This window comes from Solanum verrucosum, unplaced genomic scaffold (genome assembly GCF_900185275.1).
Source record: "Solanum verrucosum unplaced genomic scaffold, falcon-dt-bn FXZP01000094.1, whole genome shotgun sequence".
Taxonomy (NCBI): domain Eukaryota; kingdom Viridiplantae; phylum Streptophyta; class Magnoliopsida; order Solanales; family Solanaceae; genus Solanum; species Solanum verrucosum.
This window is the reverse complement of record NW_026019970.1, coordinates 3,053,611-3,081,301: the sequence shown is the minus strand read 5'-3', so window position 1 is coordinate 3,081,301 and position 27,691 is coordinate 3,053,611. Positions and strand designations below refer to the sequence as shown.

General features: G+C 32.6%; 1 protein-coding gene and 2 pseudogenes across 1 annotated transcript; all 3 read left to right on the top strand.

Moving 5' to 3' along the window:
* The first annotated feature begins 5,399 nt into the window (after positions 1 to 5,399).
* LOC125817041 (18.2 kDa class I heat shock protein-like) lies at positions 5,400 to 5,917 on the top strand. Its single transcript, XM_049496630.1, has one exon. The coding sequence runs from the start codon at positions 5,435 to 5,437 to the stop codon at positions 5,915 to 5,917; it is 483 nt and encodes a 160-aa protein (XP_049352587.1). The 5' UTR covers positions 5,400 to 5,434.
* Positions 5,918 to 9,317: 3,400 nt separating this feature from the next.
* On the top strand, positions 9,318 to 10,843 carry LOC125817138 (17.6 kDa class I heat shock protein-like; annotated as a pseudogene).
* Positions 10,844 to 12,795: 1,952 nt separating this feature from the next.
* On the top strand, positions 12,796 to 13,246 carry LOC125817046 (18.2 kDa class I heat shock protein-like; annotated as a pseudogene).
* The last annotated feature ends 14,445 nt before the right edge of the window (positions 13,247 to 27,691 follow it).

Here is a 27,691-nt window from a genome sequence, read left to right as displayed (position 1 = left end):
AATTCGTCACTGCACTGTATCAGATTACTAAAATGATCATAACTTTTTACTCGAAACTCGGATTGACGTGAAATTGGTGGCGTTAGAAAGAAGATTTGAATACATTTAATTTAATAGGTTAAGTGCCGTGTAACTCTTTATATTCTAAGAGATATGGTCATTTGAAGTTTACCTAAGTAAAATCTCATAGTGAAACTCAATTGGTAAGAATGCTTTCAACTCAACTTTGTGCTAGGGGATTCTAGTGACTTTAATTCATATCCAAAATCATTCCTACACTAAAGAATTGACCTTAACACCTAAGAACAATTAAGAATTATGCGTTACGATCTTATTCACAAATGAAGAATGATTCGAGTCTTAAATTAGAAATTTTCGGAGTGTTACATTACAAGTGAAGAAGAAAGAAGATGAACTCAGCTTTGAGAAGGAACTGCTCAACACACTCTTTTCCTTGGAAATTGCAATATATACCAGGAAGAAGGAAAACAAAAATGAAGTTGGGGGTAGGAACAGAAATGGGTAGGGTACTAACAACTTAATTGTCATTGAAATGGGGTTAGGTATTGGGTTGGGTGGGTCTTTTTATTTGATAATATGTGAACAAATGAAAAATAGTCATTGTTTAGTTAAATTTCATGTCATATATTTGTTAATTAAAGTGCATTTTTAAATCTAAAGAAAACGTTAAGGACATTTTAAAAACCAAGTGGAAGGAGCATTTTTTTAACCAATATTAATACACTAAGGGTATTTTGAGTTTTTTTCGATAATTAAAACAAAAAAAAATAGAAATAGAAATAAAAGGAAGAAACGAATTTTAAAAAATTTCATGTAATTACACTCAATTCCTTACCATCCCTTGGGAATTAGGGAATTGGGGAGTGTAATTACTCCCCTTCAATTACACATAATTCCTCTATTTCCAAGTAATTACTTGGTCTATCAAACATGTCAAAGAGTGTAATTAACCAAATCTCAAATTCATTCTGACTTTCCAAACAATCCCTTAGTATTATAGGAGATATGCTTGATTGAAGTTGATATTAATTTGATCTTACATGAAACTTAATCGTTAAGGAAGTTCTCAACTCGACTTTGTAATAGAGGTTCCTTATAACCTTAAATCATATCCAATACATCTACACACTTAGGTATTGACCTTCACATATATATATATATACAATTAAAAATCATCAAATTCAGGCCTATATCCATACAAAGAATGGTTTGAATCTTAACTTAGAATTTGCGGAGTGTTACATTAACATAGGGTGAATCGACCTCAAAATTTTACAATGTTCCTCCTACATATTCAGTTGCTAGACAATTAATTGGTCTAATCATTCTCTCATTCTTGAATAGACAGGGATAGGATTGTTGCTCAAAACAAAAGCAATAACTCAGGTAATATTATTCCTAGGAGAAATCTGAATGTCTGGTGAGTCGGATAATGTGACAAAATTGTTCAGAGTGTTACCCAATTGTCAGTGTCTATGCTATCTTGCACTAATTTTTATAATGCACTAGCACATGTATATCTGATAACTCTACCATCAACCTTCAACAAATATAAAGAAACTACGTATAGTGTTTTTTAACTCCACTAGAATTTGCACCTTACAAAAGCACTATGTTATCCAATTTTTGGGACAAATGAAAATAATTTCTTATGTTTTTAGAAAAGAACACTCAAAAGGAAGTACTAATTGTTTTTAACAAACACATACATATACCCAAAGGAAACAACAACTAAAACAGATAATAAAACAAAAGAAGATAGATATACTTATTTTCAGATATTAAAGTTCAGTGATCATCCAGAAGGAATGAAAATGATAAAATACTAAATAAAAAAATTAGGATGTAAGAAGATTTAAAATTTATCAAAGATTGTTGATAATAGAATCAACCTTTCCTCTTTGGATTTTTTCAAACACCTTACACCATAATTTGTAATTTTCAAAATATTTATCTTAATCAAGCTAGGGCATGGACTTTGGTCTCCAAAAATTAGGTTTCATCTTTTGTTAAGAGAAGTGGCGGAACTAGAATTTCCGATAAGGGGGTTCAAAATCTGAAGAAATAGACACACGAAGTAGTCGAAAGGGGTTCGAATCTACTAAATATACCAAAAAAATTATTTTAACAATGTAAATATAATATAATTTTCCGCAGAAGGGGGTTCGGATGACCCCCTAATGATAAGGTGGCTCCGCCACTGGTTAAGAGACCATTTTAAAGAATTAAGAGGTCGTGTTTTAGCTATAGTGCATTAATTGAACTCTTGATTTGTAAATATTAGAAATCAGGGGTGCATATACCAATTTGAGCACAAAGGAGAAGAATAGATTTAAGGAAGAAGACCAAGCACTTTGCATATTGCTCTGCTTGAGACATCTCATTTTCTTTTAATCTAAACCTGAGAGGAAAGAAAGAGAACGATCTTAAAGGAAAATGAAAAAGGAGCATGTGATTTGCTATAAATTAGTCATGTATAATGACCATATTACACTTGACTAATGAGCATGTTTATAAGTTTGTCTTAGAGCTTGTTTGGTATTTGTTGTTGGGAGCCCAGAATCACATGTTTTGAAGAAAAAAAAGCATTATTTTTTGAAAATTATGTGTTTTACAAACCTATAAAACTGGTTTTAAATGGAAGTAGAAACAGTTTTTCTGTTATTGAGAACAAGCTAAAATTACTGCTTCTTACAGAAGTAGAAACTTATATTTTTCAAGACTAAAATGTCCCTATATATATATAGTTATAGTCATAGTTACCAACATATCTCATATGTTTGGTTAAGTTCCATTTAATAATTTATTTTTATTTTTATTTTTATATAATAATTTATATTTTATCTTACTTTTATGTATTATTATTTTATTTATGATTTTACGTATTATTTTGCAGAACTAGAAAAAAAAGGTAACAACGATATTTTTGCAAGATGAGAAAAAAGAAAAAATAACAACTAAGATTTCAACCTTTCAAAAAAATGTATAATATTGATTGAAAATTTGACTATGAACATTTTAATTTAATAAAAATAAAAAATTTATTTATTTTTTTGTAATAGATGTTTAAACTAGTTTCTCTCTAAAAAATAATCTTAATATATTAGAAGTACATTAATACTTGTCCTTTATCATAATTTGACTCTCATCAAAACACTTTTTAAAAATGATTAGTCAAACACAATTTACCTATAAAAAAACACTTTTCAAATGAATTAGTCAAACACAATTTTTTTTTTTTCAAAAGCACTTTTCTGAAAAAACTATTTTTAAAAATACTTCTGAAAATAAACAGTTTTTAACAGTAATGTCAAACAAACTCTTAAACGTTCTAGTTATGGCTATTCTATTTATAGATAGAAATAGAAACTAGATATAGGAGTCTCATATTAGCACGAGTTCAATATATATATATATTTTATATCTTAATTTATGTGATACAAATATAATTTAGAGAGTCAGTCAAATTTTTAATATGATTTTAGATATTTTAAGTTGTTAGTTACTATGATTTATATTTCTTTTTACATAATTTTCAAAAAAATGTATGTTACTGATTTTTAAGTACTATTTATGTCATTTTCAAATAATATATGTTACTTCCTTTGTCTCAAATTGATATTGCAGTAATACAATTTCAAGAGTCAACTAAACTTTTATATGTCTTTTAAATATAATAAGTTGTTAATTATTGTGATTTATAGTACCATTTACGTAATTTTCAATAATATATGTTACTTTCGATATCTCAATTACATGGCACTGATAGAATTTCGAAAATCATTTAAATTTTCAATGTCTTATAAATTTTAAACTTGTTAATTATTGTGATTTATAGTATTTTTTATATCATTTCAAATTATGCATGTTACTTTCATTTGTCGCAATTTATGTGGTAGTGATAGAATTTGAGAGTAATCTATTTATGGAAATGTGATTTATAGTTTCTTTTACATAACTTTTAAATATATCACATATTAAAAATAAAATAAAAAAATTAAAATATAAAAAAAATACAAAATTTTAAAAATGTCTTCAGTTAAAAGTAGACGAGGAATGGTTATCTGCTTCTGGCCACTTCTTTACAATAGTAAAGTAATAAGTATTATCTTCGTCCATTTTTAATTGTCATAGTTTCTTTTTTTAGAATTAAACGATAATAACTTTGCCTAATATTATACGATGTATTTTTCATCATATTGATATGCAAAAAATTAGAATTTATAGTACTTTTCGTATAGTTTTTGAATATTTAAATTGTTTGGTTAAAATATCAAATTAATATAATCTAATTTAACTTTGAAAATTAATTAAATTAACTTTTAAAAAGCACAACATAACAATTAAAAGTGGACCGAGAAAATAATGAAAAAATTGGAACCAAAGTAGATGGGTAGTAAGAATGAAAGAAAAACAATTATATTGCCGATGTTTTATCAATTTGCCTACGTCTATCTTTTACTGAATTTATTTGGAGAAGATTTTTATTTGCACATGCCTAATTTCAACTAAAATTTTAAAACAAATTTCTTTTAAATATGCACAAGAATATACCAACAAATATCTACTCCATAATTTTGTTTTGATTGTCATTAATTTTCCGGGAAGAAAACTAACAAGAATCAAGTATGATGTTGTGAAATATGTTCTAATATTTTGAACTATTTGAAAAAAAAAAGTAATTGTTAGAGCTGACTAAAATAAATTAAAATTATTTTGTTCGATTCATATTTTATCTTATTTGTCCTTGAAAAAGCTCAAATATGCTATTAAATTTTGTGAAAAATTTATTTATGTTATCCGTTAAAATTTTGATTTATTTATATCATTTTTGTTTGAGAAAAAGTTTATTTATGTCATTATTTGTTAACTGAAATGACATAGATGAATCAAACTTTAAACGATGACATAGATGTATTTTTCTCAAACTTCGATGAAATATTTGAGTCTTTTCCTTTTAAAAAAACAATTGAATTAATGATGTGGCCGAATCATAATTAACCAGGTGTAAAAGATAATTTTACAAAACTTAGATTTTTTTCGATTAATAAATACTAACATGAATGAACCATTTTTAAACAAAAATGAAATAAATGTGCCGAGTTTTAAATATAAAATTCTAGTCTTTTGCCTTTTATTTTAACTATATATATATATATAAATAAAAACAAAAAGTGCAATTATTCCTTCAAAAAAAAAAAGATCTCCGGAATATTGTAGAAGCCTCTTACTGTTCCTATCAGAAATAAAGTGAAGAAGATGCTAGATTACACTCGAATTGCTTGAGTTTCTCAGATTCATCGACTATAAATATCACCATACTTTGTTTAGTTCATCATCAACAAGTAATCAAGCACTAGAATCAAAAGTTAAAAAAATCCTCTGTTTTCTTCAAACAACAAAGTTCCCAAAAATGTCTCTTATTCCAAGCTTCTTTGGTGGTCGCAGGAGCAACATCTTCGACCCATTTTCCCTTGACTTATGGGATCCATTCCAGGGATTCCCAATTTCAACCACACTCGCCAGTGCCCCATCCTCTGCTCGTGAAATCTCTGCTTTTGCAAATGCAAAAATCGATTGGAAAGAGACTCCAGAAGCTCATGTCTTCAAAGTGGATGTTCCGGGGATCAAGAAAGAGGAAGTGAAAGTTGAAGTGGAAGAAGGAAGGATTTTACAGATTAGCGGTGAGAGAAGCAGAGAGCAAGAGGAAAAGAATGATCAGTGGCACCGTATGGAGAGGAGCAGCGGTAAGTTTTTAAGGAGATTCAGACTGCCGGAGAATACGAAGACGGGAGAAATTAAGGCAGCGATGGAGAATGGGGTACTGACTGTGACTGTTCCAAAAGAAGAAGAGAAGAAGCAATCTGAGGTGAAGGCCATTGACATTTCTGGTTAAACACAAGTGCAGATCAAAAGTCGCTCTGTCAATAATGTCTGTTTCTCAAGTATTTTGGTTTGTTGGAGAATAAGCTTTTAATTTGAATTGTGTATGTGTAATTGTGGTCTTCTTCTACTTGCATTTGTAAACAAGAAAATGTTGTGAGAGTTTAATTAATGAAAAAGTTCTTTTTAAAAAACAATAAATGGATGTCCACATTATTATATCATGTGTTGTAAATTAATTTTACTCAACAGTTGTTAAGTGGGTTATACTATTTCGTCCATTTTTTTAAAAATGATCTAGTTTGACTTGTTACGAAGTTAATGAAAATAAAGAAGACTTTTGAATCTTCTAGTTCTAAACTAAAGTTATGTCAAATGTGTGAAATTGTCATTTAATCTTGTCATCTTAAACGTGCTACTGAAATTAAAATGTTATAAAAAAAAATATCATTATTTTTTAAACAGATTAAATAGGAAAGGAAAACGGAGGGAGTAGTTAACTACTCTATATGATATATATATATATATATATATATTGTAACAATGAGAAAAATACGAAAAGTGAAACAAAGTTACTTACTACTATTCTTTTTCTTGCTTTCTTCTTGTCATTTAATTTAGGGAACATGCATAAGTACCCTCAGCCTATGCCCAAAATTTCTGAGACACATCTAACTTTTACTAAGGTCCTATTACCCTCCGAACTTATTTTTTAATTAATTTTCTACCCCTTTTTGACCTATGTGGCACTATTCTTGAAAAAATTATCAACACACATTGGGCCCACAAGATAGTGTCACATAGGGTGAAAAGGGGTAGAAAATTATATATAAAACAAGTTCGGGGGGTAATAGGACCTTAGTAAATGTTAGGTGTGTTTTAGGAATTTTGGGCATAGGCTGGAGGGGGGTACTTATGCATTTTCCCTTTAATTTACTACACATACTTTATTTTATAACACGTTATCAGTAAGAGTCTCTTCATCTACGAACATCTCTGATGGTATATTAGCTCAAACATAAGTAGTATAGAGTATATTCTATTTTGCTATATAAGTCTTCTTATAATTGATAGTCTAAATTTGGTGTGTCTAATGTAAATATCGTTAATGTTATAATGCAATTTCCGAACATTTACAAGATATAATGCAGTAAAAATGGATCTAACTACTCAGTTGAAGAAAACTTAGCCTACTTAGGTGTCAAACATCAATTAATGAACCTTACCCATGAACTTTTGACTCCACGAGAGCAACCTATGATTATAAAGACTGAAATTTCTTAGGTTTTCACCTTTCTTGTGTGGTAATTCTTCTCCCCTTATTGCTCCTTTGCCCAGGTGCCTTTAGAGTGTTTTTGGAGCAACCTTTGTCTACTTTCTCCTTTTTAAAATGAGAGGAAAATAAAAGATGATGTATTAATTAGACTTTAGAAATTCGCCAGCGTGCTATAGCAACGCCGCCATAGTGGGAAGCCTTCCTCTATGCGGGCTAACGTCATGCCAAAAAAACAATCTGGGCCAAAATTGTCATGTGCTCAAATTTTAAAAATATTTACACCGCACTTTCGAACTTTTGAAATTTCCCACGAGAAGCCCTTTGGTAACATAGTTTGAATCGTTACAATAAGATACTAGTTAATCCATTGATCATCCCCAAACTAAGACCCAGGAGAAAATAAAATAGATCGATTATTGAGGTTTACCGCATGATTTGACACGTCAAAAATGCACTCACCATACGCAAGAAACACAATGCTACCACATCTCGCCTATCAAGATTATCAGAATAGAAATATGAATGCATGAAAACAACAACAATTTTTTTTACCTGCCTACTTTTCTGGACCCCGCTATAGCGATCATAACCCCGTTATAGCAGTGTCATTGTAGTGGTTGTCCAACCACTATAGCATCGTGCAAATTAGAATAATAAGAGAGAGGATAATGAGTTTTTATGCTTATTTACCCTCTTCCAACTCTCAATCTCAATATCTCTCTCTGAACAATGTTCAGAATCATCGAAGTTAGGGTAAGCATCGCTTTCCTTACTCTTTCTACTTCAATAGGCAAAAAATGATGAAAGCATGTTAAAAATTGAATAAAATAGAATAAGGTTTGGGTTGAATTTGAACTTTGAAAATAATTGCTTCATTGTCAAATTTTTCGAAGCATGAAATTTCCCCTTATGTTTACAACACTACTAATACGTTCTGAGCATAAGGGTTACAAATAAAAGAGCTTGAATCGATTTTGAAATATTAGAGAAATTAAGTTGAAGGGTTGTTCTTGAAGAAAACTTAGATTTGAGAATGATTTAGAACTTGAAATAACTAGATTTTTTTCATATTTAACTAGGAGAGTACTTTAAGATCACTGATTTGTAGAAAAGTTATCAAAAACAATTTATTTTTAGCTAAGGAGTGCTATGAATGCGCCCCAGAGTTCTAGAAGGCTGAAGATTGCTATAGCAACCTTGCATCTCGCTGTAGCGGATGACGCTTTGCACTAATTTCGATAATGCACCAGCACAAACATCTGATAATTCTGCCCACCAATCTTAAGCAAATATAAAGAAAACATCTATACTATTTTTTAACTTCACTGATATTCACACCGTACAAAACCCTATGTCATTCAATTTTGAGACAAAAAAGTAGTCTTTTATGTTTTAAAAAAAACATTAATACTTATCCTTTATCATAATTTACACACTATGATGAGAATGTTATAAATGAGAGAGGTGTGTTTCTCAAACTAATAAGTGATAGTTTAGGTATGAAACTCACACTTTCAATAGTTTAGGTATGAAACTAAAAAAAAGGAGATAATTTAGGTGTGTTTTTGATACTTATGTCTATTTTTTATGTTATTTTCAAATAATATATGTTACTTCCTTTGTCCCAATTTTATATTGCAATAGAATTTCAAGAGTCAACTAAACTTTTATATATCTTTTAAATATATTAAGTTGTTAATATTATTGTGATCTATAGTACCATTTACGTAATTTATAAATAATATATGTTACTTTCGCTATCTCAATCACCTGACACTGATAGAATTTTGAGAATCATTTAAATTTTAAATGTTTTATAAAATTTTGAACTTGTTAATTATTGTGATTTATAGTATTTTTGATATCATTTCAAATTATGCATGTTACTTTCCTTTGTCACAATTTATGTGGCTTCGATAGAATTTTGAGAGTAATCTAATTTTTTATGTCTTTTAAATATTGTGATTTATAGTATTTTTTTACGTAATTTTTAAATATATAACATATTAAAAATAAAATAAACAAATAAAAATATAAAAAAATACAAAATTTCAAAATATCCTCAGTTAAAAGTAGAGAAGGAACGGTTATCTGCTTCTGGCCACTTTTATACAGTAGTAAAGTACTACTATAAGTAATGAAAAAGTTGGAACCAAAGTAGATGGGTAGTAAGAATGAAAGAAAAACAATTATATTGCCGATGTTTTATCAATTTGCGTTCGTCTATTTTTTACTGAATTTATTTGGAGAAGATTTTTATTTGCACATGCCTTATTTCTATTAAATTTTTAAAACAAATTTCATTTAAATATGCACAAGAATATACAACAAATATCTACTCCATAATTTTGTTTCGATTGTCATTATTTTTCCGGGAAGAAAGCTAACAAGTATCAAGTATGATGTTGTGAAATATGTTCTAATATTTTGAACTATTTGGAAACAAAAGTTATTGTTAGAGCTGACTAAAATAAATTAACATTATTTTATTCGCTTCTTTTTAATTATGAAAAAAGTTCAAATATGCTATTAAACTTTGTGAAAAATTTATATACATATATGAGTCTTTTTTCAAAGTTCGTTGACATATTTGAGTCTTTTATTTTTTTAAATGATTAAATTAATGATGTGGCTAAATCATAATTGACTACACGAAAAAATAAAATGATTTTGCAAAACTAAAATATTTTTCAGTTAACAAATATTGACATGAATGAAATTTTTTTTTTTTAAAAAAAGATATAAATGAGCTGACTTTAGATTTGAAATTCGATTGCGGTGCAATTATTCCTTCTAAAAAAAAGTCTCTGGAATATTGTAGAAGCCTCTTCCTGTTCGTATCTAAAATTAAGCGAAGAAGATGCTAGATTACACTCGAATTGCTTAAGTTTCTCAGATTCATCGACTATAAATATCACCATACTTTGTTTAGTTCATCATCAACAAGTAATCAAGCACTAGAATCAAAAGTTAAAAAATCCTCTGTTTTCTTCAAACAACAAAGCTTCCCAAAAATGTCTCTTATTCCAAGCTTCTTTGGTGGTCGCAGGAGCAACATCTTCGACCCATTTTCCCTTGACTTATGGGATCCATTCCAGGGATTCCCAATTTCAACCACAATCGCTAATGCCCCATCCTCTGCTCGTGAAATCTCTGCTTTTGCAAATGCAAAAATCGATTGGAAAGAGACCCCTGAAGCTCATGTCTTCAAAGTGGACGTTCCGGGGATAAAGAAAGAGGAAGTGAAAGTTGAAGTGGAAGAAGGAAGGATTTTACAGATTAGCGGTGAGAGAAGCAGAGAGCAAGAGGAGAAGAACGATCAGTGGCACCGAATGGAGAGGAGTAGCGGTAAGTTTATAAGGAGATTCAGACTGCCGGAGAATGCAAAGACGGGAGAAATAAAGGCAGCGATGGAGAATGGGGTGCTCACTGTGACTGTTCCTAAAGAAGAAGAGAAGAAAAGATCTGAGGTGAAGGCCATTGACATCTGTGGTTAAAGAAATGCAGATCAAGTGTTTGATGAAAGTCCCTTTATCAATAATGCACTAATGTTTGGTTTGTTGGGAAATTAAGCTTTTAATCTGAATTATGTGTAATTGTCTAAGTTGTAAACAAGAAAATGGTGTGAGAGTTTAATTAATGAATAATTTCATTTTTAACATTTATTTAGTAGTTGTTGTTTCTCTTTTCCATTCTAAGAAATGATGATCCCAAGTTATGATCAGAAGCAACTTGTTATGTAAATAGGATTTTTATGTAAATAATGACTTTAATTAAATTAATGTCATTAACATAATCTTAAAATTGTTATTACTTTTACATCTCTCAAGTTACTTGTCCCTCAATTTAAAACAAGTGTCTCAAAAAAGATAAAAATGAAAAGGTTGTAGATGAACACTCAAATACCAAACATGCTCATCGAAAATGTTGATATTCTTGAAGTACCTTTAATACTAGAAATAAAGTTTATTATGCCACATAAATTAATTAAAAATTTTATCAGTGCTTTAGAAGATATATTATTTAAAAATAACATAAAATATATGTACTTTAAATTGAAGATATTTTTAAAAATTCAGTATTTTCTTAATTTTTTATTTTTTATTTTTTGTAGTTTATTATACAATTAAAAATTATGACAAAATTACTATGAAAGGGAATTAAAAATAGATAGGCTCTGGATTTCGATTAATGTCAATAACATATATTATTCGTAAAATATATAATAAAATTAATAACTTAAATATTTAAAAGACATAAAAATTTAATCGATGCTTAATTATTTTTGTTTATCAATGTCACATAAATTAGGATAGGAAAAGTAACATATATTATCTTTAAATTATGTACAGAAATACTATTAATTACAATAATTAACAACTTAAAATGTTTAAAAATTGTATCTCGAAATTTCATTAGTGTTACATAAAATAGAGAGTCACATATATTATCTGAAAATTACGTAAAAGTATTATAAATTATAATTACTAACAACTTAAAATATTTTATCAATTATATAAAAAATTAATTGACTCTTAAAGTATTATCTGTATTACATAAATTAGAATGAAAAAATAACATATATTAAATTTGTGCTAATATGGACTCCTATATTTAGGACCCGTTTGGTAGGAGGTATTAATTAAAATAGTTCATGGATTAAAATTTAGTCCAACAAAAACATTGTTTGGTTACTTTATTTAACCTATTCCAAGAATTAGTTATACCTCATACAAAGTCTTATTTTATCCCTAGAAAAGGGAGGGATAATTAATCCAAAGTTTAACAATTATTGGTTAAAACCCTAAGGGGTCGTTTGGTGTGAGGGATAATACCAAATAGTCTCGGGATTAAATTATAGTACCGCTTATTTTATTGTTTGGTTGGCAAGTTCGGGATAAGTTATCCCTCTCTTGGGGTGGTATAGTAATCCCGGGATAACTTATCCTGAGATAAAATAGGTAAATGACAAAAATGTCTCTTTTAACCCTTTTGTTATATCACTTTTTACATTAATGAAGGACATTTTTGTAAACAAATAAATTGTTCTTAAAATTTATTATTTTGAATACAACAAGCCAAACACTCAATAAAAAATAATCCCAACACAACTTATCCCATCATAACTAATCCCAACATAACTTATCCCAACATAATTTATCCCATCATAACTCATTTTCAAACCAAACGACCCCTAAATGATTAAACTATTCCCAAATCTTTTTTCCTACTTTTTTTTTTTGTAATTTAATGTTCTTTTTTATTTATTTATATGAGAATATTCTTTTAAATTCATGAAATTCGTTCCATCTAAAATTATTCAGTAAATAAATTAAAGTAAAATGAAAAATTTTTCCCAAAATACGACGAAGCAGGCAGGTCAGCGCAATAACATCTTCAAAATCAATATCTGTGGAATATTGTAGAAACTTCTTACTGTTCCCATCTAAAATTAACGGAAGAAGATCCTAGATAACACTCGGCTTGAGTTTCTCAGATTCATCCCTATAAATATCACGGACACTTATTCTAGTTCATCATCAAGCAAATCAAACACTAAAATCAAAAGTTAAAAAATCCTCTGTTTTCTTCAAACACAACAAAGCTTCCCAAAAATGTCTCTGATTCCAAGCTTCTTCGGTGGTCGCAAGAGTAACATTTTCGACCCATTTTCCCTTGGTATTATGGGATCCATTCCCAATTTCAACCAATGCTCGTGAAGTCTCTGCTTTTGCAAATGCAAAAATCGATTGGAAAGAGACCCCAGAAGCTCACGTCTTCAAAGTGGACGTTCCCGGGATAAAGAAAGAGGAAGTGAAAGTTGAAGTAGAACAAGGAAGGATTTTACAGATTAGCGGTGAGAGAAGCAGAGAACAAGAGGAGAAGAACGATCAGTGGCACCGTATGGAGAGGAGCAGCGGTAAGTTTTTAAGGAGATTCAGGTTACCGGAGAATACGAAGACGGGAGAAATAAAGGCAGTGATGGAGAATGGGGTGCTCACTGTGACTCTTCCTAAAGAAGAAGAGAAGAAACATGAAGTGAAGGCCATTGACATTTCTGGTTAAACAAGTGTTTGATGAAAGTCCTTTTGTCAATAATGTCTGTTTTCTCAAGTATTTTGGTTTGTTAGGAGATTAAACTTTTAATTTGAATTGTGTATGTGTAATTGTTAAAGATTGTGGTCTTCTTCTACTTGCATTTGTAAACAAAAAATTGTTGTCAGAGTTTAATTAATGAAAAATTTCATCCCGTTATAAAATGGATGTCCACAGTATTATATCATGTGTGGTAAGTTATTATACACATAATAATATATTAAGTGATGTATACTAGTTAATCATATGATATCATATTTGGTGTCTAAAGTGTATACATAATAAGAAGATATCTATATATTTAATGGTAGAGCTAGAAATTTCACAAAGAGTGTCCAAAAATAACAAAAACTTTTTTCAAAAAATAAAATTAGTGAAATTCGAACATATGAGCACTCTCTTATTCAAAGGAGGTGAAACTATTGGGTTATAATAACTTGTTATGTTAAGGGTGTTCAATATATGCTATTTAATCATTTCGTGTATCATTTTACTTGTATATATAATATTTTTTCTAATGAAGGGTGTCCAACTGGAAAACCTGACCACATGTGGCTACACCGTTGCATATATATCACACTAAATGCCCAAGTATATACAACTATACATATTCCTCTTTTTGTAACAATGAAAAAAATACAAAAAGTGAAAACAAAGTTACTTACTACTTTCTTTCTTTCTCTTCTTTTCTTCTTGTCATTTTAATTTACTACACATGTTTTATTTTATAACACGTTATCAACAACCCAAGTATATACAACTATACATATTCCTCTTTTTGTAACAATGAAAAAAATACAAAAAGTGAAAACAAAGTTACTTACTACTTACTACTTTCTTTCTTTCTCTTCTTTTCTTCTTGTCATTTTAATTTACTACACATATTTTATTTTATAACACGTTATCAACAGGAGTCTCTTCATCTATGAATATTATTGGTAGTATCTTAGCCCAAACATAAATAGTATAGAGTGTATTCTGTTTTGCTATATAAATCTTCTTATAATTGATAGTTTAAATTTGATGTGTCTAATATAATTATGGTTAATGTTATCATGCAATTTTCGAACATCTACAAGATATAATGCATTAAAATCGGGTCTAACTACTAAGTTGAAGGAAACCTAGCCTACTTAGGTGTCAAACATGAGTTGATGACCCCTACCTATGAACTTCTAACTCCACGAGAGGAACCTAGGATGTACAAAGACTGAAATTACTTAGGTTTTCACCTTTCTTGTGCGATAATTCTTCCTCCCTTATTGCTCCTTTGCCCGGGTGCCTTTAGAGGGTTTTTGGAACAACCCTCGTCTACTTTCTCCTTTATAAAATGAGAGGAAAATAAAAAATGATGCATTAATTAGAGTTTAGAAATTTGCCAACCTGCTATAGCAACGTCGCCATAGTGGGAAGCCTGCCTCTATGCGGGCTGACGTTAGCCTGGCCAAAAAATCAATCTGGACCAAAATTGTCATGTGCTCAAATTTTAAAAATACTTGCACTGCACTTTCGGACTTTTGAAATTTCCAACAAGATGTCCTTTACTAACATAAATTGAATCGTTACAATAAGATACTAACTAATCTTTTGTTCATCCCCGAACTATTACCCCAGGAGAAAAGAAAATAAACCGATTATCAAGGTTTACCACACGTTTTGACACGTCAAGAATGCACTCACCATACGCAAGGAACACAACTCTACCACGTCTCACGTATCTAAGATTATCAGAATAGAAAATGTGAATGCACGAAAACAATAACATAATTTTCTACATGCCTACTTCTCTAAACCCCACTATAGCAACGACGTTGTAGTGGTTGTTCAACTACTATAACATCATGCAAATTTAAAATAACAAAAGAGAGGAGAATGAGTTTTTATGCTCATTTAACCTCTTCCAACTCTCAATCTCAATATCTCTCAATCCTCTCAGATTACAGTGTTCAGAATCATCGAAATCAGAGTAAGCATCGCTCTCCTTACTCTTTTCTACTTCAGTAGGCAAATAATGACGAAATCATGTACAATATTGAATAAAATAGAATAAGGTTTGGGTTGATTCTGAACTTTGAAAATAATTGCTTGATTGTCAAATTTATTGAAGCATGAGTCTTCCCCTTATGTTTACAACGTTGTTACAACATTCTGGGTGTAAGGGTTACGGATAAAAGAGTTTGAATCGATTTTGAAATACTGAAGAAAGTTGAAGGGTTGTTCTTGAAGAAAACTTAGATTTGAGAATGATTTAGAACTTGAAATAACTAGATTTGTTTTCATGTTTAACTAGGACAGTACTTTAAGATCATTGATTTGTAGAAAAATTATCGAAAACATTTTTTTTTAACCAAGGAGCGCTATGAATGTGCCTCGAGAGTTCTGGAACGCTTAAGATTGCTATGGCAACCTTGCATCGCTCTATAGTGGATGACGCCTTGCACTAATCTCGATAATGCACCAACACAAATATATGATAATTCTACACAGATATAAAGAAAATAGCTATTCTGTTTTTTTTAACTTCACTGTTATTCACACCTTACAAAAACACCATGTCATTTAATTTTGAGACAAAAAAAGTAGTCTCTTATGTTTTTAAAAAAAGAACAACCGAACAGAAGTACTAACTATTATTAACAAATACATACATATACCTAAAAGGAAAACAATAACTAAAACAAAAGAAGTTTACACTCCACGATGCAAAATATTCCTAATTCATGGGTTGAGCTAGTTTAATTTTTAAATGATTACACTCATAAAATTTGATGTAAAATGGTGTATGGGAGCTTTTAGATGAAATCTCAGATGGAGCATCTAAGGGCAACACTGGACCTAGTTCAGGTACATTTTGTAAAAGGAGTGACACAGGAAACCTAGTTTATGTATGTAACACCTGTATTCTACGTGTACTAGTTCTATTTATATGATGCTTATAAATTGCCTTGTGGTATAGTTATGGACTTGGTTTTCTATGCGACTAGTGACAATAGAATAGGTTTAAAGTTGCAATACCCCGTGTCTTCCAACACATATACGACTAAGTGAACTCAAAAACAATTCGAACTCGGGATAGTAAAAGGTATAAAAGTCAAAGTGGTCAAGTGCGTATTAGTGCTACAATTTTGTAAAGAAACTAAGTTTGGGAAAATGGTGTAAAATAAGTGAGGTGCTTGCTTGACTAAACCATACTAGTAGGTGATACACCTACTTAGAATTAGTGGACTGCATTTTAAGTGAAAAGGGCAAGTAGGTGATGCACCTACTTAGAATTAGTAGACTGCATTTTGAGTGAAAAGGGCAAGTAGGTGATGCACCTACTTAGAATTAGTTGACTACATTTTAAGTTAAAAGGGCAAGTAGGTGATGCACCTACTTAGAATTAGTGGACTGCATTTTAAGTGAAAAGGGCAAGTAGGTGATGCACCTACTTAAAAACTTGTGGCATAAATTAATGAGGTGATGCGCATGCACCTGCTTGCTTAAAGTAAAGGACCATATTATTTCTCCAATTTATGAAGTGAAAACGTCCAGAAGGGACCTGTAAAGCACTCAAGATTATCATATTTCCTTCATCACTTATTCTCCAGAAAATTACTCCCGAGGAATGCCATAGAAGCTCCAAGAGTTCTGGTCTACAACTTCACCATTAAAATCTAAAGGAAAGATGTGTTTTTAAAGTATAAGTTGGTAGAACATCTCCTATCTTAAGGAATTCAAGTGAATAATCTGATTTAACATCAAGGTAAGGAGGAGAGAACAACCTAAACCTTGAAGAATCCAAGTCTTGGCAAGTGAGGTTCCTTTCTAGCAAGGTAAGCTATGGAAATTTTCATCCTTCTCTTGCTCTTGCATTGTTTGTGAATGTTTGTATGTGTTAATGAATTGAGGAGTGTTGCCTTTATATGGTGTGGTCTTGGTAAATGTTCAGGAAGGATGTGCTTGTTGGGACAACCATGGAGTGGAATCCCCTTAAATTTTGATTGTGAGCTCGTTTTGAGCATCTTAAATGTAATGTTAGTCGGAACTCATGGGGTGTTGATCGGAAGACGTGAGTTCATATTGTTACTTCCACATTGTGATGCTTAGGGACTGTTTTGTGTATCGTAAAATAAGGGGGCGTGGCTGGATATGTGCAGAGAAGTCATGGGAACTGGTTAGATGATAGAACATTGAAAGTGTAGGGATACACCACTTAATTGAGTGTTGCATGAGCTTACTTCCAGCCATCTCTTTGTATACTGTTTTCCAGACGTGATGAAGCCCAAGGAGTTTCGGAGGACCTTATAAGAAGGCTATATAGTATATAAAATTTTTTAAAGGATAATGGATGGGAAGAACACCCTTGATGGGATCAATTATAGATATACTGCCAATTACTGTTTTGGTCTTATCAAGTAGCCTAAACTTGTTGATAAACTACTAATGCCAGTTTTATTATTTACTCCATTGTAGATAAATAATCTGAAATGAAGACGGTTAACTCATTGTAATATCCAATGTTGTGCAGCAAGGTATGTAAGGCTATTCGATTTCCTATTTCTTTGGCATGAATCCAATACTTGTATTATAAAGTTTGCTTTCTAAGTGCCCTTGGTAGTGACTGATCCATAGTGGCAGTATAAGATCACCAGTGTAGCTAATTATCTCATTCCTACTCCTTAGAGCATTAGAGTGAGTACTCTAATATCAGTTTATTAATAAATGTACGTTCTTACTCTACTAAGTATTAGCATGCAAGGTTTAAACTTGTTTCATCGTCAAAGTGCTAACCCCTGGCACATATTCCTCTTATATAAACCAAAATGATCATAGATTACACATGGTATGTATGTTTATATGTTGGATATACAATCTGCCCATATCTTGCCAACTTGCTTCAATTGTCTACTCCATCATATAAGTCATCTTTTCACATGCTCATATGTTCCCTTTATTGGTTATCACTCCCATTGTGTTAGACTATAATGTTACCTCACAAGATCCCTACTTGCTCTATTGCACATTTTATATGTACTTACTTGGTATATGTATCCGCCCCTTATAATACCCCGGAAACTAGTAAGTTGAACTAGGGAGTTCTAGAGCTTTTCATAAGAGTTTTAGAGTGTGTGGTATGAGGATTAAAAATCACAAAAAATGTTTCCCATACATAGAATGGAGGTTTTAGGGGCTAAACGTCGAGGTATGACTCCCCAAGGACCACCCAAGGGGTCCTTGAGGAGGACCTCAAAATCAGCCCCAAAAGTTGTAAATTGGCAGCACCTACGCTTGCCATCTACTGGCCGTAGGTGGACCCACGCCCCGTGGGTTGGGGTCGTGGGTCAAGGACTGAGTTGGACTGCATTTTCAGCCTCAGAACCTCCACCTATGGAGGTGCAACATGCTCAGTAGATCCATCCACGGTCCGTGGGTGGAGGAGTCGTAGGTGTGAGTAGATTTTAAGTTTTAGTTTTTAGTTAGGGGTTTGGGGGTTAATTAGTAATTAGTTAGGGGTTAAGGGAGGTCGGTTAGTTAGTTATTAAACCACCTATATATACCTAATAGACCCTTAAACTAAATCATTTAACTCATTCATCAAATAACCCAAATTCTCTCCAAATAATTACTCTCTCTAGAAGTGAAGAAGAAGAATAAGAAGAAGAGGAGGAAGATGGGAAGGATTTCCTCCATTGTTTCAAGCTTGATTAGGGCTTTGAATTGAGGTATGATTGCTTATTTATCTATGGGTTCTTCTACCCATAGAGCCCCCTAGGTTTTCCCCCAATTGTGAAGTCAAAACCCAACTCTAGCTAGGGTTTTTTCCTACATTGTGGGTAGATTTTAGGTATGATTCAAATCTAGTGGATAACACCTAATTATGATTGTATTAGCATTTAATTATGATATTATGATAATTTTATGTGATTTCTATGGTAAACCCAAGCCTAATTAGTGAATGTGATATTATGTGGGTTTATGCCATGAAAGGTGGAATTGAGGAATTCTAATTGATCTTCTAAAATCAATGTCATGTGTAGTATTTGTTCAAGGTTAGGAACACATAGAAGTGAATTGAATTAGATTATAATTCATATGATGGATCATGACTTGTAAAGATGAAACTGAACCTTTATGATCAATTATGACTAGAATCACCTACTAATGAAGAATGTGATTAGAATACCTTGAAATCTAGGTATAATGATGAGATCATGAAAGAAAACTTGAAAGTAAGTCTTGTGATCATGATAGTTAAGCCTTTGAGAGTAAAGCTAATATAATGTGATCTTATGTGTATTGTTGAAAGTCTATTTCTCACTTACACACTTAGGCACAAAGATGCTAAGAGATCCAAGGTTCTTTCACATAGAATGATTCTAGGTTGGCTTAATAACCTAAAATGAATCAAAGCATGTTAGACTAGAATAGCTTGAAGTTGTGATATATGATCCCTTTATGTGTAGCTTGACTTGGTAAGACAAGACCAAGATAGGATAGCTTAGGATTAAGGATTTACACTCTCCTAAGGGATAGCTTGATTTGGCATTTTAAGATGCATTTCATGGTAGCTTGAGTTAGGGATAGTCATGGTAGCCTAGGATAGATGATTTATACTCTCCTAAGGGTAGCTTGAACTAGCATCATTAGGATGCCTTCATGATAACATGACTTGGTTTGGCCAAGACCATTTCATGTTAGCTTTAGGATTGAGGATTTATACTCTCCTAAGGGTAGCTTAGGATTAAGAATCATACTCTCCTAAGGATAGCTTACATTAGCATCTTGGTGTGCTTGTAAGGGTAACTTGACTTTGCATTGTAAGATGCATTTCAATGGTAGCTTGAGTTAGGGTTAGTCATGGTAGCTTAGGATTGAGGACTTATACTCTCCTAAGGGTAGCTTAGGATTGAGGATCCATACTCTCTTAAGGTTAGGATTGAGAATCATACTCTTCTAAGGATAGCTTACATTAGCATCTTGGTGTGCTTGTAAGGGTAACTTGACTTTGCATTGTAATATGCATTTCAAGGGTAGCTTGAGTTAGGGTTAGTCATGGTAGCTTATGATTGAGGACTTATACTCTCCTAAGGGTAACTTAAGATTAAGAATCATACTCTCCTAAGGATAGCTTGCATTTGTATCATAGTGTACTTGTAAGGGTAGTGTGACTTAGTTGGTCTAGGACTATTTCATTGTAGCTAGGATGGAACACTTGCACATTTCCTAGAATAGCTTGGATTTGCATGATAGTGTGTCTTCCAAGGTAGTTAGCTTAGTTTAATATAGTTATGTTAGTAAGATGATAGCATGGTCTAGCCTAATAGGGGGTTATTCCTTGGTAGCCTTGAATTGAAAAATAGAGTTCATTCATGTGTGGTGATTGCCTTGTACTAAATAGAGAAGTACCTTAAATGACTAATGGCAAATAGAAAAGAGGGACTAGTCCCCAACTAGTGAGCATTCATGATAGCCTAAATGGGTACTTAGTATGGATAGTAGTATGAGATACTATTCATACATTGGACAAGTATGACATTGATGCTAGTTATGAAGGGTTCTCCTATTTAGTGTAAGTTTAGCTTGGGTTATTGCTATAGTTGCCTTCCAAGATATGATTGACTAAAGGTGATAATTACCTTGTCTATATGAAGTAAGCTAATCATGAGACCAAAGGAGGGTAAGTATGACTATGATGACTTCAGGGTTATGCTTAATGTGAATGGTAGTATGTGATGCCTTTCATGCATCTTTGAGGTTACTTATGAGTATGGTACCCTTATGGTAGAGAAACTTAATGACTTGACCATGTATATAGACTATGATTAAGATGACCAAAAAGGGATACTTGGCTTGGGTGGTATTTTGGGATGCTATTCAGGCTTTGGACATGTATGATTTTGAGGTTACTTGAGAATAGTTCTATTATGGTATAGATGACTAAGAGTCAAGTAATGCTTATATGATGCTTATGTTAGAGACTTTGCTTATTATGATTATGGTATTGTCTCTCATGATTATGGTTTATGTTTCATGAAGTATTTCATATGATTTTGGATTATGTATTATATTGACTAACCCTTGTCTTATGCTCTTATGATTATTATAGCTAACATATTTAGTACATTTTGTACTAAGGCGTACTTTGCCTACATTCTAATCAAATGTAGGGTTTGGAGACTTGAGTACTATTCTTGGAGATAGGTTTTTAAGGAGCAAAGGAGTTGAATATTTTGGTGAGTCCTCATAGTTTCGAGGACAAAACCCACCATTACCTTTATGTCTTTTATTTCATGTCTTTGAGACTATTGTATGGGTTGTGTCCCAGGAGTTTATTCTAAAGTTGTATTAGATGGTTTGAGACAAAGTATAGAAAGACTTCCGCTTGCTGAAAATGACTTCGATTGTAAAAAGTTTTAAATTTTTTGTATTTTCTGTTATTTTATGTTCATGATATGCTAAGGGTTTCTATGAGACCCTTTCGGGGTCAAGTACGTTATGTTACATCTAGGGTATACCCCTGGGTCATGACAAATTTGGTAATCAGAGCAAAAGGTTTAGAATGGTTCTATGATTGTCTCAAACCACGTCTAGTAAAGTCTTGTTTATAAATGTGAAGTGCGCCACATTTATGAATAGGAGGCTATTGGATTCTTAGGAAATGTCACTTTTTCAATCTCTAAGTCGTGCCACAGAGTTTAAATCTATAAGGTCTCTCTCCTATTACTTATCCAATGGTCTTTAGGATATGACTACTCAAAGGGCTTATGCTATAAAGAGCGAGGGAGAAAAGGTTGGTTGTGATGCCAATTATGGCTATGTGACTTGATAGATTTAAGATGATAGATTGTGATGTTGTCTATAGTATGAATGGGTTGCATTATGGTTATGTTTAGTTGATGGTAGAACCTAACTTAGCCATGATGAGTTTTGAGGTGTATTGATAGATTAATTGAATAGGGTGTTTAAGTAATGCCTAGATGGGTTGAGTGAATAGACTCCTCTTTCAGGGTAGAAGTGTAATTCACCATGGTTTAGAATCATCTTGTGTGATGGATTTGAAAGATTAGTGATGACTTGCTCCGACCTTAGAATTGAAAAAAGTGATGCTTAGAAGAGCTTGTATAGGCTTGCTCCCAAGGGGGATATAATGTGCTTAGATAGCAACGTCGTTGAGTGTCCTTGAATTCATGAGTTAGGTTTGCTTGAAATTTTCACCTTGAGAGGTGTAGTGAGTATGAGAAGTTTAGTCCCGGTTTGTTAGGCTCATGTGAGATCTTGAGTGGTGTTAGTAAGGTTGCTTTTGAGCTATAGTTGCTTAATGAGAACCTCTCTAATTTAGAAGTACCAGTAGAGGTCTTAGACCGACAAGTTAAGAAATTAAAGAACAAGGAAGTAGTTCTATGAAGTGGTATGGAGTGTAGTTTAGTGAGGGTTTTAGGTGAGGGTGCTACTTGGGAGGCCAAGGGCCAATGAGATGTCCCAATATCCTCATCAATTTCCTTCTACTCCTGTTCTAGCTTGAGATGATAGGTTCCTCTTGATTTGCTTTTATATGAAGTCATGTGTGAATTGTATGTTTCCATGATCTTCTTGTATGGTGCATGTTCATGAAAGTGCTTAGGTCCTGTTAGAAATGACTTATATGTATTATTTTCCTCATGTTGTAGTGCATTTGAGAGGGTTTGCATATAGACTTCATGAGATGAATATATGAGCATGCCTTAGTTTGGAGTTGAAAGATTCCTCCTTGAATAAATCCTTTTCAAGAGTAATTTGCATTTAGGCTTTATGTGTGTTGTGTTGAGCATGTTTTAGCTAGGAGATGTTAGTTCCTCCTTGAAAATGTGTAGCTATAGAATTTCATGCATTTTGGGTTGGTAGAAGTAGTCCCTACTCCATTGTGTTGCATTGAATGTATTTAGCTTGGAATTGAAGTTTCTTCCTTGGTTGTGTGCATATAGATGTAGTGCATGCATGATGGGATGCTAGTTTAGAGTTGTGACTTTAAGAAGTGTTTAGAATCGTCATTCGAGGACGAATGATCCCTAGGGGGAGATATTGTAAAAACTCAGAAACTAGTAAGTTGAACTAAAGAGTTATAGAGCTTTTTGTAAGAGTTTTGGAGTGTAGTATGAGGATTAAAAATCACAAAAAATGTTTCCCATACTTAGAATGGAGGTTTTAGGGGCTAAACGTCTAGGTACGACCCCTCAAGGACCACCCAAGAGGTCCTATAGGAGGACCTCAAAATCAGCCCCAAAAACCTCCACCTATGGAGGTGCAACACGCTCTGTAGATCCACCCACGGTCCGTGGGTGGAGGAGTCGTAGGTGTGAACAGATTTTTAAGTTTTAGTTTTTAGTTAGGGGTTTGGGAGTTAATTAGTAATTAGTTAGGGGTTAAGGGAGGTCGGTTAGTTAGTTATTAAACCATCTATATATACCTAATAGACTCCTAAACTAAATCATTTAACTCATTCATCAAAGAACCCAAATTCTCTCCAAATAATTTGTCTCTCAGAAGAAGAAGAAGAAGAAGAAGATGAGGAGATGGAAGAGGGGCAAATTTTCCTCCATTGTTTCAAAATTTATTAGGGCTTTGAATTGAGGTATGTTAGCTTATTCATCTATGGGTTCTTCCACCCATAGAGCCCCCTAGGTTTTCCCCCAATTGTGAAGTCAAAACCCAACTCTAGCTAGGGTTTCTTCCTACATTGTGGGTAGAGTTTAGGTATGATTCCAATCTAGTGGATAACACCTAATTATGATTGTATTAGCATTGAATTATGATATTATGATGATTTTATCTGGTAAACCCTAGCCTAATTGATGAATGTGAGATTATGTGAGTTTATGCCATGAGAAGTGGAATTGAAGAATTCTAATTGATCTTCTAAAATCAATGTCATGTGTAGTATTTGTTCAAGGTTAGGAACATATAGAAGTGAATTGAATTAGATTATAATTCATATGATGGATCATGACTTGTAAAGATGAAATTGAACCTTTATGATCAATTATGACTAGAATCACCTACTAATGAAGAATGTGATTAGAATACCTTGAAATCTAGGTATATTGATGAGATTAAGAAAGAAAGCATGAGAGTAAGGTTTGTGATCATGATAGCTAGAGCTTTGAGAGTAAGGCTAATACAATGTGATCTTGTGTGTATTGTTGAAAGTCTATTTCTCACTTACACACTTAGGCATAAAGATGCTAGGAAATCCAAGGTTCTCTCACAAAGAATGATTCTAGGTTGGTTTAATAGCCTAAAATGAATCAAAGCATGTTAGACTAGAATAGCTTGAAGTTGTGATATATGATCCCTTCTAGTATAGCTCGACTTGGTAAGACAAGACCAAGATGGGTTAGCTTAAGATTGAGGATTTACACTCTTCTCAGAGATAGCTTGACATGGCATTTTAAGATGCATTTCATGGTATATTGAGTTAGGGATAGTCATGGTAGCCTAGGATTGAGGATTTATACTCTCCTAAGGGTAGCTTCAACTAGACCATTTCATGGTAGCTTTAGGATTAATGATTTATATTCTCCTAAGGGTAGCTTAGGATTGAGAATCGTACTTTCCTAAGTAGCTTAGGATTGAGAATCATACTCTCCTAAGGATTTCTTACATTAGCATCTTGGTGTACTTGTAAAGGTAACTTGACTTTGCATTGTAAGATGCATTTCAAGGGTAGATTGAGTTAGGGTTAGTCATGGTAGCTTAGGATTGGGGACTTATAATATCCTAAGGGTAGCTTAGGATTGAGGATCAATACTCTCCTAAGGGTAGCTTGACTTTGCATTGTAAGATTCATTTCAAGGGTAGCTTGACTTTGCATTGTAAGATTCATTTCAAGGGTAGCTTGACTTTGCATTGTAAGATTCATTTCAAGGGTAGCTTGACTTTGCATTGTAAGATTCATTTCAAGGGTAGCTTGACTTTGCATTGTAAGATTCATTTCAAGGGTAGCTTGAGTTAGGGTTAGTCATGGTAGCTTAGGATTGAGGACTTATACTCTCCTAAGGGTAGCTTAGGATTGAGAATCATACTCTCCTAAGGATAGCTTGTATTTGTATCATAGTGTACTTGTAAGGGTAGCATGTCTTAGTTGGTCTAGGACTATTTCATTGTAGCTAGGATGGAACACTTGTACCTTTCCTAGAATAGCTTGGACTTGCTTGATAATGTGTCTTCCAAGGTAGTTAGCTTAGCTTAATATAGTTATGTTAGTAAGTGATAACATGGTCTAGCCTAATAGGGGGTTATTCCTTGGTAGCCTTGAATTGAGAAATGAAGTTCATTCATATGTGGTGATTGCCTTGTACTAAATAGAGAAGTACCTTAAATAACTAATGGAAAATAGAAAAGTGGGACTAGTCCCCAACTAGTGAGCATTCATGATAGCCTAAAGGGGTACTTAGTGTGGATAGTAGTATGGGATGCTATTCATACATTGCACATGTATGACATTGAGGCTAGTTATAAAGGGTTCTCCTATATAGTTGAAGTTTAGCTTGGGTTGTTGCTATAGTTGCCTTTCAAGATATGATTGACTAAAGGTGATAGTTCCCTTCTCTATATGAAGTAAGATAATCATGAGACCAAATGAGGGTAAGTATGACTAGGATGACTTCAATGTTATGCTTAGTGTGCAGGGTAGTATGGGATGCCTTTCATGCATTGCACAAGTGTGATTGAGGTTACTTAGTAGTAAGGTACCCTTTTGGTAGAGAAGCTTAAAGACTTGACCATATATATAGACTATGATTAAGATGACCAAAAAGGGATACTTGGCTTGGGTGGTATTATGAGATGTTGTTCATGCTTTGCACATATATGCTTTTTAGGTTACTTGAGAATAGTTTTATTATGGTATAGATGACTAAGTGTCAAGTAATGCTTATATGATGCTTATGTTAGAGACTTTGCTTATTATGATTATGGTATTGACTCTCATGCTTATGATTTATGTTTCATGAAGTATTTCATATGATTTTGGATTATGTCTTATAGTGACTAACCTTTGCCTTATGCTCTTATGATTATTCTAGCTAACATATTTAGTACATTTTGTACTAGCGCATACTTTGCCTACATTCTAATCAAATGTAGGGTTTGGAGACTTAAGTACTATTTTTGGAGATGGGTTTCTAAGGAGAAAAGTAGTTGAAGATTTTTTTGAGTCCTCATAGCTTCGAGGAAAAAACATACCATTACCTTTATGCCTTTTATTTCATGTCTTTGAGACTATTGTATGTGTTGTGTCCCAATAGTTTATTCTAAAGTTGTATTAGATGGTTTGAGACAAAGTATAGAAAGACTACCGCTTGCTTTTATGAAAATGACTTCGATTGTAAAAAGTTTTTAATTTTCCGTATTTTCTATTATCTTATGTTCATGATATGGTAAGGGCTTGTATAATACCTCTTCGGGGTCAAGTACACCATGTTACATATAGGATATCTATACCCCTGGGTCGTGACACCCCTAGTTGAATCTGGCCACGTGCTTCCTTGGTTCCACGTTCATGTATACCTTGTATTTGATATTAGTTAGTAAGTAAATCTATCATATAGAGTTCATATCTCTTAGCTGATGTTAAATGTCTTCCCTTGATATGTGCTTCAATTTGATATTTCAAAATGCTTATTTAGTCATATAAGCTCTATACGTTGGTGTCACAATTGCCTTCCATGTAATTGTTATTATCTTAAGTTCATATTCATATGTCTCCTACTATGTTTTACTGTCACAATTGAATAATGCTATGACCACCAAAACAACGATCTCAAAAGAGTTGTGAACATCAAAAGAACAATCTCAAGGATTAGAGAGACAAGGTAAAATGAATCTACATAATTATGGGTGGAAGCTCAGGGGTTAAAATACCTAGCCTGGGCCGATCCTAATTCTAATAATTAAGGGTGACAACTCAGGAGTAATAATACCTAGCATGGGCTAATCCCAATCTATATTATTATGGGTGGTCGCCCAGGGGCTAAAAGCCTAACATGGGTCAATCCCGATTTGTATATTTATGAGGACCGCATCCCAGGGGTTAAAATGCCTAGCATGGGTCATCCCCTTCTACCACTGATCAGCTGGTCATTTGTATCATATGCCTTATAAAGATTATAACACATAGAAAAGTAAAGAAAAGAATGCAACATACACGATTTCACAAGTATAAGCAAAGGTGATCTCTAATCCTTATTTATTTATATTTGGTTTCACTTGAGCTCTCATTATACATATGTTTCTTATATGCCTTACATATTCAGTACATTCTTTCGTACTGACGTCCCTTTTAGTGACGTTGCATTTCATACTGCAGGTACCAGTACTCAACCAGTAGATCTCCCCAATAGAAGCGCATGATACTCAGCGGTTGTTGGTGAGCTCCAGGTTGATTCAGAGCTTTGC